Genomic DNA, 16,211 nt, shown 5'->3' with positions numbered 1-16,211 from the left:
TTTAGCTCAATATTAGTGTGGTTGGGTGGCTGGTGGGGACCGGTGCGCGAGCCAAAACACATCGAGGCGCCGGTTGTGTGCGTAAGATAATGGAGCGACATGTGAGTGAGTGTAACCCCTTACTGGCTGCTGAAGTTTTAGCAGCGCGCTAGCGGTTCCGAGCGCAGGGAGACCTTGTGAAGAGACTCGTTAGTGAGGCCGCTCTGTTTGACGACGCCTCTGAAAAATAAATAGATTCAGCGACTCTTTATCTCGAGGTTTGTGGGAACTTTAGAAAGTGTTAAAGCTAAAACGTCGCTCATTGAAACTGCATTTGCATTTTTGCAATTCTGTCGAGCTGTACAGAACGTAGCTTTGGGCAACGTGCCGTTTTATCAAAAGAGACTTTAAGCAGAAAAAACACTCCTGTCGAGTTCCTGCTCAACTTGATACGCAAAGTTTGGGAACATTTGAGGGTAAAATCAAAAAGAATAATTCTGATGATGTCATCATTTTCTATAGAACCATACCAAAAGTGTCGGATTTGCTTACTTAGTATTTCTGACTTTTTCTCAGCCCCCCCATATAATAAAACTATACATTTAAAGGATATGATAGGTTTCTCCCGGGGAGAGGATCAACAAAAGCCGCCGGTCGAATTTCATTCTTTTGATTTTCCACAATAACTTGACATTTTCGCATTTGCAATCGACTAAACCAGATTTACAGAAATGTGAACCCCCCCCAAAAATGAGTCTGTAGACTCTGTAGTGTGAAGAAAGAAAGAAAGAAACGTGAAGCACCGCAGAGAACTTCTCCAGCTGTTGAATTTGTTTCGGGGTTTCGGACCGGACGGAACAGCAGCAGCCCTTTCAGCGCTGCTCCTCGGCTCCCCGTCCGCTCGGCCATCAGTGAGCATCTCGCACAAAGTGCCCCAGAAATGATTGAGTTTATTCAATGCACCCGCTGTAAGGGTGGGTGGAGGGACGACAAGAAGCTGAACAGGAGAAGAGTGGAAGGGGCTGAGATGATGCGATGGGGTGTGGTGGAGCAATTATGATAAAAAGGGAGAAGAAGAAGAAGCAGCAGCATCTAAACGAGTAGCAGCAGCAGCAGCAGCAGCAGCAGAAGAAGAAGAATGTTTGGAAGAAAAAAAAAAAGAGGCGAGGACAGGGGGAGGAGGAAACGCACCGCTGGTCCGTTCAGCGTGACAGAGATGGACCAGGACTCGACGTCTCACCGACGACGGGAGGAGCGGCGAACGGTTCCAGGTTCAAGGTTCAAAGCTTCGTCCGAGGACGACGTCAAGGGGAGCTGCGGTTCGACCCTGTTGTCCCCAATTTTTTTTTTTTTTTTTAAGAAAGGAAACAAAACAAACCAACGTAGTCGTCAGCAGAGCCTGTGAAAAGGTCCTCCAGGGTGTCTGCCTCCACATCAGTGCAGTGCGTCCAACTGACTGCCGTCCTTCAGGAGGGGTGAGGGAGGTGGGATAAACAAACAAACAAACAAAAAAAAAAAAACCCTCGGGCGCAGAGAGTGAAGTTTGGTCAGAGTTCAAATAGAAAATAATAAAAAAAAAATAGTCACAAAAGAAATGATCACACGTCGGCCTTCGAGTGTCGACGCTCCGCTCGAGTCAGTTCAAGTCCAGTCGGGAGGCCGAGCAGCCGAGCCGCCGCGTTTTCAGATGGGAGCGCGGGGAGGAGACGGAGGGGATGGATGGCAGCGGCGGGAGGAGAGAAAAGTCAAGAGAGCAAATAACGCAGAAGGAGAGCAGAAGGCTCTCTCGCCATCCCCTCTGTTTGGCGTCCGAAAGAAAACAAAAAAAAAAAGACAACAAAACAACAAGTGCCGAGTTCGCAGAGCTGGATCTCAGTTTTCCTTCGAGTCCTCGCTCGCTGGAGTAGTCCACCAGCGCCCCCTGGTGTCAGCTGCTGGAGAAAGGTTGGCGCGTCAGCGCCTACCGCTGGAGCGGCTGGCTGCCGGGCAGCGTGATGTTGCCCAGGTGGAGGACGGGCAGCGGGTGGGCCTCCGTGTTGAAGACCCAGCTCTCCAGAGGCATCAGGTCGTCGCTGGAGAACAGCAGGTACAGGTACCTGGGTGGGTGGTGGGGGGGAGGTGGTCCAGGGAGGGGGTGCAGGGGTGGGGAGGATGAAGACGGGACGGGAGGTGGGAAAGAAGGAGAGCGGCATTGAGCGAAACAGCTCCCAAACATTATTATTATTATTGCATCCGATCGGGCTGGAAATAAAATTCAGATGTCGAAAATGTTAAAATCAATGAGAAAAAAAAAAAAGATGGTGAAGCAAGAATTGGCATTTTCTAAATGCCGATGATTTTAAAGGCCCCGTGTTATGTTGAATTCACTTGACTGATGTAATCAGTGGAAAACAGACCCTGGCTCCAACAAAAAGTAATACTAATAATAATAATTGAGTGCTAAAACATCCTTAGAATCTGGACCTTGTGATGTCACAAAGGGCACCGATACATCTTCAAAGTTTGCAACCACAATCCAAGGCAGGTGGTTGCCCCACCCTCTCGGACGGCCTTATTTTTTTATTCATTACTGCTTTCAAACCTTTGGAAGGTTCAGTAAAGCTGAATTAGTTTTGCGGGTTAAATATACTCTGAAAACTCAGAGAGCATTCAGATACTGCACCATGCAGGAGAACAGGAGAGAAAAAAGACAAAGAAAGATCTTATACCAAAGTATAACATGAGAGCCTCCTTAAAAAAAAATCACATCACGTTTACGTTATTTCTTAGCAAATACACAGCAAAATAAATCAAAAATGTAAATAAATATATAAATATTGAGCTCATATATTGGAAAACAAACAAATGTTGGATCTTTGGTTCTGTACATCCACAGTTGTGAAGACTCCAATCGGACGTGTCGGCAGCCAATCAGCAGCCAGTTTGTCCCCGACCCCGCTCTGCGATGGGATTGGTCCACAGCCGCCGACAACGACCGGTGACCACATTAAAAGGCTGAATCGGAGGCGCGCCGTTAAAATGTCAGCGCCGCTGACCTTTAACGACTTTTGCAACAAAGAGCGGCTTAATTGGTGTTAAACGGAGGACACGTTCGCAGGGTGATGAGCAGCTTCCTGCTCACATCAGGGTCATGAAAAAAAAAAGGAAAAGAAAAATCATGTTTGCCCCCCCAACGTGCAGGTTCAGCAACAACGCAACAAACCAGGTTGAAGCCATCAGTCGTGACGTAGGCGTAATGCCTGAATTTGATAAAAGCCGCCAGCAGAGGGTAGCAGAGAGCCACGTGAAGGTTCCAGGTTGGAAGGTTGGATTTTATACTGCTTGTACACCGCAGCTCATCTTCATCCAGCGGTGACGATGAGGAACTAAGGGCGGCTGCGATGCTGCTCTTTACCACTGTGGCCAGGAGGACAGGTTAGAACTTTTATGACCAGGTGACTCCACTGGGACACAGAAGATAAAGCGTGTCAGGCACTCTGCCAAAGGAACAAAATACATTTAGACTTTAAAGTTCTGCTACTAGTCTATAGGTCCCTGAAGGGTTTTAGGTCCAGAATACATGAATGAAATGCTAACGTAGTATGAACCCAGTGGGAGTCTGTAGATCTGTAGACTCAGGTCAGATGGTGGAGCCCAGAGTTCAATCTAAACATGGTGAAGCAGCATTTAACTCCTGCACCCAAATGGAATCAGCTGCCAACAGAAGTGAGGTGAAGCCCCGAGTGTGAATGTTTTTCAATCCAGGTTCAAGACTCTTCCTTTTTCTTTTCTTATGATTATAATTGAGCGCTTTTGTTCATCTTCCTATATTTCATCATCTTTTTATTTCTATCCTGCTTTATTACTGCTCCATTTACGCATTTTAAACTGTCTTTTTTTCTCTGCACTTTGTCTTTGAATACTCTGTGTTCTTCGTCTTTTAAATTCTTTCAAAATGTTGAACTTTCAATGATGTAAAACACATTGAATTGCCTTGCGTATAAAAGGTAATGATATAATATATTATAAATGAAGATGCCTTGCGTTGCCTTGCACCACTCGCAAAAAAAATAATAATCGGGATATACAACGTTTTGGTGAAATATTTGGAAAAAAGTTAACGCTGTAGTGATATTATATACTGAAAGTCGCGCATGTAAGAGGTTCACCTCCCTCTGACAATATACTGAAACATAGAAGCCAGCAGCAGTGGTGGATGGACCGAAGCAAAAAAATTGTCAACACCTTAACAACGTGTCGAGAGAGAACTTTTTTTTTTTTTTTTTTAAAGGTCGCAAAATGTGATCAGCACGACGAAGTGGAGTGTTCATATACAAACTGTACAAACCGATTTGTGTTTTCATGCAATAAAAACTAAAAATAATTTAACAGTTGAATGTGTGCGTTCCAAAAGTTTAGAAAAGGTCAAATTAAGTCGACCTCATCAATTCATTTCAATAGCTAAAACTTCTTGTGAGTACATAAAAGAGTGCTGAAAATGAAGTGAAAATGATTAAGAAGTGTTGTACATTGCACAAACTAGCGGAGGGTGCAGTTGCAGGAAAGAGCGAATACAGACTGAGGGAAGCTGAAGTGTTATCACATGACTGCAGACGTCGCAGCGCAATATGCAGCGTCTACGCTGGGCTGAAAAGCAATCAGACGACGGGGCGAGTTTACCAAGAAAGTGTAGATCTGAGGCTTTGTGATGCATAGGAAGCAGTTGTTTTTTGTTGCTTGGGTGTATAATGAGCTCATCAGTTGGGGAGGAACTGGCCCGGCGCGGAGAGCGGGCGATGCGGATGCTTACTTGAGCGTCTCGGCCAGGAAGAAGCTCTGCTGCACGTCGTCGTACGTCGGGTTGGAGGAGTAGACGTCCTTCACGCCGGAGAAGCCCCCGCTCACCCTGCAGTACTTGTCGATGGCCTGCAGGGGGTGACGAGAGAGGCGGAGGACAGGGGGGGGAGAGACAGAGAGCAGAGAGGGGGGGGGGGAGAGGCAGAGAAATAAATGGCGGGCGAGTGATAAATGGACCACAAAAACAAAGAGTAATGAAATGAAAAGGGCAGATACAAAATACAGGAGGTGGGTGGTTGGGGCGGGGGAGGGGTATGGTGGTGGTGGTGGTGGTGGTGTGGGCTTGGGAAGCACAAATTTTTAATAAGCTTTCAAAAGTGTGCTCTAATTAATTTCTTCGCTTGTCACAGATTAGACCCCGAGAGTCCTGGAGAGATAAATGCTGGAGACAGCAGCAGGGAAGAGAAAACTAGAAAACTACTGCGCTTTCCTGCATTTACATATGACAATATAAATGTGTAAATATGTGTATGTGTGTGTGTATGTGTGTATATATATATGTATATATGTATAAGTATATATTCATGTACATACCACACACAAACACACAGAGAATCCAGTTAATTTTCAAAACAAAATACCGCGATTGACAAATGCGACCATGGCTTGAGAATACCTCAAGGTTTGCGTTTTTTTCTTTTTTTGAGAGAGAGAATCTGGACAGTATAAGTATTTAATCTTTTCGGAATGTTCCAATGAAAATAACAATACTAAAAAATAATTTCCACAGAGGAATTATTATTGCCCTCTCCAAGAAACACAATAAATATCTTGTAAAAGTTACATATAGAGCATGGTGAAAAACATGTGCAATTAATCACGAGTTAACTCAGGATACATTTTTAATCGTGATTAATTGCGATCAAAATTTTTCATCGACTGACAGCCATAATATGTAGTTGTAGGAGCTTTTAGACCAACACGCTCATTTTGTCAGATGCAGTTTTCTTGACTTGAGTTACGCAAAAATGACCCCTCCCGCTGGTGGTCGCAGTGTGAGACGGTGTCTGCTGTCGGCTGTGCGTTCAATCGATTTGGCTTGTTTCGGCCAAATTGGCGCCTTCATAAAAATTCTGTCCGTCTCCTTATCGACTGCCACGATTAACGCAAAGGAACTGGAGGCATTGTCTCCGTCCTTGTCCCCTCGCCCCCGTCCCCTCCCTCCTTCCCTCAATCCTCGGGCGTCACATTTTGCGTCGTCGGGATGAGTTCGGACCATTATTTTCCATTAATAACCGGCTGCTGCCTCCCGCTGCACCTTTGTTCTCTGGCCGCCGGTTTCCTCTGGAGTGCTCAGAAACTCGACGACGCTCTGTTGCGAAATTTTAACGCGCTGTTAATCAAAGACGGTGCATTTACATACTCTTGTCTGATCTGAGGACGATAAAGAGACTACCACGTCCAGGAAGCGGTCTGTCTGCCTGGGAGCTTTTCAACTCCTGACACCTGTCAAGTTCCAGACTGCGGTGACGGGCGGAGGAGTGACGGGCGGATCTGCATCACCAAGTGGTGGAGAAGTGGAGGAACGACACCGCAATTTAGCTTTCAGACCGGCGCACAAAGCTCTTTCCCCACATATTCAGGCCTGTCATTTTCTGTTCCTTTCGACTTTCCTATTCAGGGGTCATCGCAGCCAATCACGGAGGACTGATTCATATATTTGACTTGGCACATGGGTTTTTACGTTGGACGCCCCAACTAGACTGTGAATTGTCCGTAGGTGTGTGAATGGTTGCCTTTGTTTGTCTTTCTGTGTGGCCCTGCTGAACACCGGAATAATGTTCCGACATTATTATCGGTACAAAAAAATACTAAGGAGAACATAATGTTGCCCCTTAGTTAAACACAGCAAAAAGACGGCTTTCAAAAATAAGAAAAATAGAACAAAAATTAAGTGTATTTTACCTAAAGTAAGCAAAATTACCTGCCAACAGAACAAGAAAATTTGTCTTTTCAAGACTTTCCAATAACAAATAATATCTAACCTCTTTGAAACAACCGAAGTCATATAATAACATAATAATAACAATATAGACCCACTAATAACAAGCGCATTTTTCTTGATATAAATAAAATTGTTTGAAATGTTAAAATACTAAGTGTCAGTTTACAGTCATGTAAATGTAGTGGTTTCTACTTGGCTGTCATTTCTTATTTACTTTGAATGATCTTGGTTACTTTGAAAAAGTTTTACACTTGTAAATGAAACAGCTTTGTAACTCTAGCTGCCATTCTAGTTCAAGTGCGCATTACTCACAAAAATCACCACAAGCTGGAACATCTCACTGAGATAATTATAAACCAAAATGCATAAAAAACATTAAGAGAAAAAAAAAAAAAAGCTCAGTGAGAATAAAAAAATCAGCTAATACTGCTTATGAGATGTTCCATCTTTCTTTTTTCTAGTCTTGTCAAGTCTTTGTTCAAGTCTTTCTGTATCTCGACAGAGATCTTTAAACTACATTTTCCTTCAGTTTCGCCCCTAAAGTCCTACATCCAAAAACTCGCTCATCTTAACGATGCCGTCTGCGCGCCAGCTTCCTCAAGGAGTCATTCAAACTCCCTACGAGCGTAAATCTTTCACACGGGGAGAAGTGGTTGGTTGTAGCCAAGAGGCGACAAGTCGATTGGCGGCGGGGAGAGAAGGAGGGGCGTGAAGATGGATGGGGGAGGAGGAGGAGGAGGAGTAGAAGGGGAGAAGACGAGCCAGCTGAGGCACGTCCAGCTGCTTAATCCTCCGTCAGTGCGCAACAGTGCGAGACGGAAAAAGGCTTTAGATTTAATTTCTTTACATATCAAAACACAAAAGGAGGTATAACGGCTGAACCTGACGTGCCACATGGAGCACTTCCTAAATTCCTCTTCTCGCTTTATTTAAGCCTCGTGTCTGGGGGAAAAAAGTGGGAGGGAGCAGACGGCGAACCCGCCGTTCGACTTTTCATGCATCAGCTCGACGTTCTCATTCGTCAAAGTGCTCATCCTGAAACGCGCACACACACACACACTCACGTCCAAACTTAATCTCCCACGCTGGAACGTGGCCATTGTAACAGAGAAAAACATCTGTCTAAAATTTAATTTAAGGAGGAAAAAAAAAACAAAGGAAGAGGACGAAAAAAAAAAAAGGCAGAGGGGAGACTGTAATAATGATGCGGTAAAGCCGGCGAGCTCCACAGATTGGTCGCGTTTGCCGAACTACATTTGCCCATAAATCTTTCTCGGCGGCTGTCGCGAGGAGCCAGATCATCATCGTTCATAATGTGACGACTGTTGCTGTCTCGGTCACCGCGACAGTGTGGCGATGAGCTTCTTACGCAGGACTGCATGCTTTTGGTTTGGCGGAATCTTCCGGGCCGACACGGGAGACTTTGAAAGGCTTCAGCTGTGCAAGTCTTGGCCTTTCGTCTGCACGTAAGACAGACTTTTCAGCTCACTGAAGACTGAGCTGATGAAAACGCTCCACCGAGGTTAACCAGACATTTGCTTTTGGTTTGTTGTAGTTGTTTCTCCATTTTTTGCATGCAATATACATACATATATATATATATATACATATATATAAATATGTGTATTTATGTATGTACATATATTTACATATATATATATGTGTATATATGTATTTATATATGTACATATATATGTATATATATATATGTATGTATGTGCGGCTGTATCATCTGGTTATATCGCCACCTCTTGGTTCAGCATGCACATGTATGAAGTGTGCAAGATTATTTTAAGGTACCTTTGGTGTTGCATCTGTATTCTTGCTTAAAAAAACAGGCAGGGCGGGAAATGAAAAATTCAAAAACGCCCACATGAGTGTGTCGAAGGCCAAGGAGCGCCTCTTTTGTGGTGAAAGCAAAAAAAATCTGTCTCAAAAAAAAAAAAAATCTATCACAAACAACTTATCACCACTTATCATGGAGCTGAATGTTACGGAAAACCCCCTGTGTTGTCACACAGCTACTTAAAAAAAACAAACCAAAACTGGATCAGGCTTACAAAAAAAAAAAAAAAAAAAAAAAAGTCTCACCTGCGCCGCCTCCCAGCCCCACTGCCTGTACTTGGGATCGTGGGTGAACCTCCACATGTACCAGTAGGTCTCGATGACCTCCGGCCGCAGGATATAGTACTTCTCGTTCTGCCGGACGGCCACCGCCTCCAGGCCGCTGTCGAACTTGAAGGCCTCCGGGCCCAGCTTCAGCACTGCAGGACACGGAGAGCCAAGACCAGGAATGAATGAGCGAATTGAAGGAAGAAAACAGAGAGGGGACACAATTGAGCTGATTTTCTGAAGAGCCTGAGACATGAAAGGTGGGGAAATGAATAAAAAAATTGTGGCCACAATATAGATGTGCACAAAACACAAATTCATCCCCATTAAAATACTAACTTGTCCCCACAAAGTATTAATTCGTTCCCAAGAAACAATGATTTGTTCCAACAAAATACTAATTTGGACCCACAAAAGATTCATTTCTTGCCACAATATAAATATAACGTGCGTACTGGCCTTCAGATAAGTACGTCTCCTTATAATGATCTCGTCAATCTCTTGTTGTTCTACATTCAGACAGTTATTTAATTAGACAAGGTGTAGATTAGCTAGGAGTTTAATACTTTATTACAACGGTTAACTGACATTAGCAGACTGCCCCTATTGCGCAGCCACAAATGTCAAGCCTGGGTCTATGTAGATTTCAGGTCAGAGCTGAACTTTTTTTTTTCTTTTTTCTTTTGCTCAAACAACTCGGCGAAACGTTAAAAGACGCCGCTACTCTTGCTGCGTTCACATGTTTATTTTTAAACTTGTTCTGCCAGTCGCTCAAAACTTGACGAGTCTCGAGTGTGAGATTTCTCAATGGAGCCGAGGCGATGAGAGGCTGTCAGCGGTGATTCACAGAATTGCACTAACAGCCATGTCAAGTTCAGGAGGTGCGGGTTGTCTAATGACTGAAAGGTTGCCGGTTCTAATCCCGCTCCATCTGAAAGTTATGTCCTTGGGCGACAATGTTTGGTGGAGGTCGGAGGGGCAGTTTGGTGCCGATTGGATGCCATGCTTCCGTCTGAGTCTGCCCCAGCTGACTGCCAGCTGTGGCTACACATGCTGCTTCCCACCACCAGCGTGAATGTGGTGTGAATGAATTAGGCTGCGTTCAGACTGCAGGCGAATCTGATTGAAATCAGATTCCTTCCCAAATCCGATTTTCAGGGCTGACCGTCCACACTGTTTTTAGCAAGTTGTCCAAATGGGATGTGGCTCTGTTCAGACTGGGCCACATCATTGACCCATCTCACAGGTTGCTGTAGCAACGACAACGGAGCGGAGGCGTCGTCCAGCGTAGTGTAGTGTGTGACGTCACATCATTGCGACAGCGTCACTTGTTGCATTCAAGCTTGGCTTGAATGGAGCTACTGTATCTCCCCACAGACTGATGAGACAATGAGTTTCCTCCTCTGTCCAGGGACTGCTGATTTCTGCTTCTTGTGTCTGCTCCATTACATTACAGCTCCACACCTGGAATGGCGCCCTCTGGTGGCGCATTGGGTCTTGCGTCGCGTTGAGTGACGTCACTGACAGTCAAAACCGATTGGTGTGTTTGGAGCTGTTCACACTGAGACGCATCTGTCCAAATGCCATTTGAAACCACTTCCCGAAGGTTGGTTTCAATCTGTTTTGCAGAAATCGGATTTCATGTGATTTGTGACTGTGCAGACTACAAAAGAGCCATCTGGTTTAAATCTGGATGGGCTAAAAATCGAATTTTGGCTGGCAGTGTGAATGCGGCTTAATGGGTTCAATGTAAAGTGCTTTGAGTGCCTAGAAAAGGAAGAACGACCTCCGACCTTTGACCTTCTCTGCCTTCCTTGCACGTTTGCTTTTTTATTCTCCTCGTGGCGGACAATGACGGTTTATTTTGCATTCACGTTGAGTTTTTCTGTGCCGCCAGCCCGTCTCCCCTTGTACCCCCCGGCATTTGCGCACTCCTCACCCGTCCTGTCGTAGGACTCGTGGCAGGTGTGCGCGATCTCGGCCCCCAGCTGCAGGTAGTGTCCCGCCTTGTCGTCGGGGGAGCCGTCGGCGCCCAGCGCGAACATTCCGCCGGCGAAGCAGGCAAGGTGACCCATCTTCCTCTCCAGGTGGCCGTTCTTCCACTCGCCGATGAACGTCAGGCCGCCGTTGGACTTGCGGATCAGGTGCCGCTCGATGGCCTGGAGGAGGAGGGGGAGAAGAGACTCGAAAGTGAAACGGCAGGACGGGGAGGGGCGTCGGGTCGGAGGTTCTGATTAGAACGATGCAGAGGCGCGAGCGGGAGGAGGTATGAGCGTTGGTACAGGAGCGAGGCAGGGCCACAGAGGCGTGTGCAGAATCCGCAATCCTGCCCCCTGTGGGCCGCCTCTCCGCTCGCTCACTGACACCGTTAATGAGTGACGGACGGCTTCATCAGCGGCCGACTGCCGACATCTGCCGCCTGACACATCCCACTCACTTCAACTCACAAACAGCTTGTTGTTTTGTTTTTTTCCTCCCCGAAACACTGGCAGACGTGAGGCACCGCGCTCGTTGGTGAGTGAAATGAGGATAAAATGAAAGCTGGGTGAGTTTGCTTCGCCCTGGCAACGGCTTGATGCTGCAGCCAAAGGTGGTGCATTACATGCAACGGCATAGAGTCGGTAAAAGCCCGAGAAATGAGAAAAGTCCAATTTGGAAAAATCCCATTTTTTTTAAAAGTGTGAGCTGAAAAACTCTGCGATGGAAATCCTGCAGTCATGACATCACAAAGGGCAGGAAGGTCAAGGTTTTTTTTAGAAGGAGAGGTGGGGGGCGGGGGGTGCTGTCAACAGGGAGGGCTAAATATGATACCATTAATGCAAATACTGCAAAGACGAGAGGTGGCAGAAGTATTTACAGTCTGTACTTAAGTATAAATATACAGTAAATACATTGTATATATGGAAACTTGCGTAAAGAAATACTCTGGTAAAAGTAAAATAACTGATTCAACTCCTTAACTCAGGCAAAAGTAGGAGAGTACAGGTTTTGAAATGTTTTTTAATATTTGTAAATGTACTGAAAGCGTACTGACAGCATAGTTCAACACAACCATAATAAATAATAAGTTAATTGCGTTGAACAGAATTTGTATATTTTAAAGAGAAAAGTAAAAATATCATTATTCAAAGTCAGTAATGGAAGGTAGATATTTGTGTACAAACGCGGGGAGTAAAAGTAAGAAGTAATAGGGAAACGAAATACTCAAGTACAGTTACCTGAAAAAAAAACTCTTATTAATTAAAGTAACAAAGTATTTGTACTTTGTTACTTCCCACCTCTGACAACTTCTGTTCCGTGGCTGCTTCCAAAAATGGGGGAAATTTCAAAGCGAACAAATTTCGCAATTTGCACGCCGTACCTCGATGGCGTCATCGTACGTCTTGCGCGCTTCGCCGTCGGTCCTGTCCGACATGAGCCAGGCCTTCAGCAGGTACTCGTAGAAACTGTCGCCAAGTCCCCCGACCGAGGTGTGATCTGCGGAGACGGATGGCAAAAGAAGAGACTGTGAAAATCTGAACCCGATTAATTGTCCCCCCCCATCATTTCTTGTCAGGTCTGACACAACGAAAGGCATCAGAAGTGCAGAAGTGACACCCCTACCCACCAGCACCCTCAAGGTCCTGGGGAGGTTTTTCTTTTTCGTACACCAAGCAAATACAGACGGCACATTTCCTCCTCAGTCCGCCTGTTTTGTGTTTGCTCTTCCCCCTGATGTGCTCACATTTCGCCGTCCCCAGTCGCTCGGTTGGAACTGTTTACACAGCTTTCATGGCCGCCCTCGTTTGTAGGACACCGCGTCGAGGAGGACGGGTGGCGACAGTCTGATTACACTAAGAAAATAACTTCTTGTCTCCGGAGGGAGCTTCAAGCTCCTTTTCTTTTCTTTTTTTTTCCTTCGGCCAAAAAAAAAAAAAAAAAGTGAGTCCGCGTTGAGTAATTCAAAGCAGAAATTTGAAATGTTCATGGTCAGTTGATTTCAATGGTAGTGGATTGCACTCACAAAGCAAACGATAATTTCCCAGCTCGTGATTCTCATGAATACAAGAACTTTTCGCGTAATTACAGCAAAACGTTCTCGTTCCTGTAGGTTTCTGCACAAGCGGGAGCTCGTGAAGCGGTACAACACCAATGGCGCAGTAACTCCTGGCCTGTTTGATCCAATTCCAGTTTGTTTGCTCGGACAACAACAGAGGGCGTCATGGGTAAACACCCACTCGTAATTGCTCGGCTTGCCTTTGTCTTCGGCGGCTGCGGATGCAGCGCCACCACAGGCAGGGAGGCCAACACTGCAAACTGCAACGCGAGAGCGAACAGCGACTAGCTGCACGTCGCAACCCACTAATCAAACCGGGGTCTGCCAAATTATTAGGTGAGAAAACGAACTTGAAATTTTGTTCCAAGATAAATTAAAAAAGACAAAATTTGACAGCTGATCTGCTTCATCGCTTTACATTCATCTAATTATGTGCGATGTCTTGCTCCTCATCTAGAGGCCTACAGGCTCCTTTCTGATGATGATAAAACATTTTCTTAAAAAAAAAAACAAAACACTTCCAGCTAAATGGAGAGATAAACAAAGACGCGGAACCCTAAAGATGAAGACGCGGGAGATGGGATGAATTATTTATCGTTTTTCCTCTAGGGAACGTGGGGAACTCTGTGTCTGCAGCGGGGGCTGAGAATATGTTCACATCTGCATGTGAAGTACATGTGCAGTGGAGTTATTTCCGAAAACAAAATGCCACTGCTCGACAAGTACACGCTAACAGAAAGTTTGAAGGATAAATTACCAATATGAAAAACTGTAAACCGCCGTTCAAGATGTTTCAGTCAATTTGGGTCCTGTTGGAAAAGTTTGTTGACGTTCTGTGGCGACTGGGTAGTTTTATCCAAGTGCCACTACCATCATTATTATTATTATTATTATTATTTGAGTTTTACATCCTTAGACTTGCAACAACGGAGGAAGGTGTTGCTGAGGCATCGGCAGCGGCGCCAGCGGCACCGCCGATCGAGGCCCTCACAATGACGGCTTATTTCTCTGGGGTGTTAAGTTGGAAATAAACTGAATGAAATGTTATCTCGAATTCCTCCAGCTGCAGGGCTGCTGTGGCGGACAATGACGGTTTATTTTGCATTCACGTTGAGTTTTTCTGTGCCGCCAGCCAGGCACCCCCGGCCAGAGGACACACCCGCGTTACTCAAATTTTTTTTTCCCTCAAACGAAACAATGGTTTCGCTTTGCATTATGGTGGCGGGAAAGACCATTCCAACTTAGCTAGCAAGGAACAAGAAGCGTTGCGGCTTAAATTGGTTTACTTAACTTCCCAATCACTCTACTTGCTACGCATAAGAAATGATCTTTTGTTCACCAATAAAGGGAAAGCAAACAAAAAAAAATAAAAATAAAATAAAATAAAAAAATCTTTAATTACACTGGTTGTGGTCAGTCAGTGTGAGAGTCCAGAAGAAAAAGGTCAGAATTTAACGCCAACGCAGACCCACCGGCTTCGCTTTTTGACTAAGACACGACGGATGCAAGGTGACAGATGCAACTCTATTTTTCTTGGCAGCTGAATTGGTGTTGGCCCATTTGCCACAGCTTGTTTGGATTTTTACCGAAAAACCCCTCCACAGACAAAACAACAACCTTGTTGTCAAACACTGCCATCACTTCCATCTTCCTATGGACTGTTCTGTTCTCTCCAGGGGGTGGCCACAACCAATCACCTCCCTCCAGATAACCCCATCCTTCTTCACGTCCTCTTTCACAACATCCATAAAATTCCCCTCTGTTCTTCCCCCAGTCCTGCCACTTCCAACCTCAGCATCCTCCTGCCAATATATCCACTGTGCCTCCTCCGTGCCAAACAAACCATCTCAGTCTGGTCTGCAAACTATAGCGTGCTCATCCATGACTCCATCCGGCCTGGCATAGTATTTTTTGTGTGATCATTTTGAAAAAAATGAAAAAGTTGTGACAGAATAATGTGGTGGACTGAATTCACCAGAGGTCAGAGGTATTGCATGAGCATCGGAATTATACCAGTTTTGGTACTGTCAGTACTATTTTTTTTTCCCTCAGCCAACAGCAGCATATAACCAAACTGTGAGCCATTATTGGATGTTAACACTTTTAAAAACAATAACCATTGTTATTTTCTACCAATGTTTATTTTTATCTGTACTGAAAGCGTACTGAACACTGACCTCAAAGCCGAGGTACTCTAAAATAATCTCCCTCTTAAATATCATCCACTTTTATATTGGACTACACAACAGCACAGTTCAAATGTCCCCACTTCAAGCAACAAAAACGATATTTAATAATAAGGGAAATTACTTTGAAGAGAATTTGTATCCAAAACACCCAAAAGTTACAAGCCTGTTTTTCCAGTGTAAGTAGAGGAAAGTACAGATATTTGTTTTCAAATGTAGAGGAATACCGTAATTTCCGGACTGTAAAGCGCACCTGAATATAAGCCGCACCAGCTAAATTTGGGGGAAAAAACAAATGTGTACATATACAAGCCACACTGGACTATAAGCCGCAGGTGTTTGGTCAGGAGACGGGTCCGTGGAGCAGAGCGGAGCGGTTCGGCGGCTGCGAGCCTGCGACTCTGGACTCGCACAGCGGAGCCTGTTTGCGGGGTCCCGCTGGTCACCTCGGTTAATTGGTATGGAGTCGGACCAGTACTCTAGCCAGCGACGCACCGGAGCTCACAAAGACAGAGCGCATAAAGACAAGAGAACATACAGACGAGAGCCAAAACAGAAAATGTTGCGCACTGAACCCACTGAACACACGTCGAACCGCTGTCACTTTTTCTTCATGCGCTTGTCTCGCTTTTGCACTTCCTGCTAAAGCGCACCCTGGCGGGTGAAGTAAAATCCACAGAAAAGCCGCACCCTTTGCATAAGCCGCATGGTTCAAAGTGTGGGGAAAAAGTAGCGGTATATAGTCCGGAAAATATGGTACTCACTTAAGGTACATATACCTGAAAAATCTACTTGAGGAGAGTAACAAAGTACTCGTTTGTACTTTGCTAATTGCCACCTCTGACTTTCACCTTATATCCCTTCATATTTTCTTCAAACCTCCATTATCACTTCTCCAGTCTTCCCGGGGAGGGTCCGCCTACGCGACAGCTCGCCTCCGTTCAATTATCGCCATGTCATTCACAGGATCAGGGTTACAGTGGGAGGACCAGTCAATCAAAGGAGAGGGGGCGGCGTCGAGCGACCGCAACAGAATAAGTTTTACGGACGGGCTTGTTGAAAACAAAAGGTCGGGGACGAGCGAGGGCTGCATGTGATCGAGGACAAATCTACAGTT

At 45.3% G+C, this 16,211-nt stretch overlaps 1 protein-coding gene across 2 annotated transcripts in view; it reads right to left on the bottom strand.

Moving 5' to 3' along the window:
- Positions 1-817: 817 nt before the first annotated feature.
- man1a2 (mannosidase, alpha, class 1A, member 2) overlaps positions 818-16,211 on the bottom strand; it is a 97,524-nt gene continuing 82,130 nt past the window's right edge. For both annotated transcript variants that reach the window (XM_076030873.1, XM_076030875.1), the window contains exons 10-14: positions 12,234-12,349; positions 10,812-11,031; positions 8,852-9,024; positions 4,769-4,884; positions 818-2,075 (exon numbers count right to left, since the gene is read on the bottom strand). In XM_076030873.1, coding sequence (XP_075886988.1) covers positions 1,940-2,075; positions 4,769-4,884; positions 8,852-9,024; positions 10,812-11,031; positions 12,234-12,349 — 761 coding nt within the window. In that variant the 3' untranslated portion in view covers positions 818-1,939. The remainder of the gene's footprint in view (positions 2,076-4,768; positions 4,885-8,851; positions 9,025-10,811; positions 11,032-12,233; positions 12,350-16,211) is intronic.

The sequence above is a fragment of the Nelusetta ayraudi genome, unplaced genomic scaffold, assembly GCF_046127955.1.
Source record: "Nelusetta ayraudi isolate G7.1 ecotype Tasmania unplaced genomic scaffold, CSIRO-AGI_Nayr_v1 ptg000031l, whole genome shotgun sequence".
NCBI classification, from domain to species: domain Eukaryota; kingdom Metazoa; phylum Chordata; class Actinopteri; order Tetraodontiformes; family Monacanthidae; genus Nelusetta; species Nelusetta ayraudi.
Note: the sequence above shows the minus strand (reverse complement) of the source record. Positions and strands in the feature narration are given on the sequence as shown.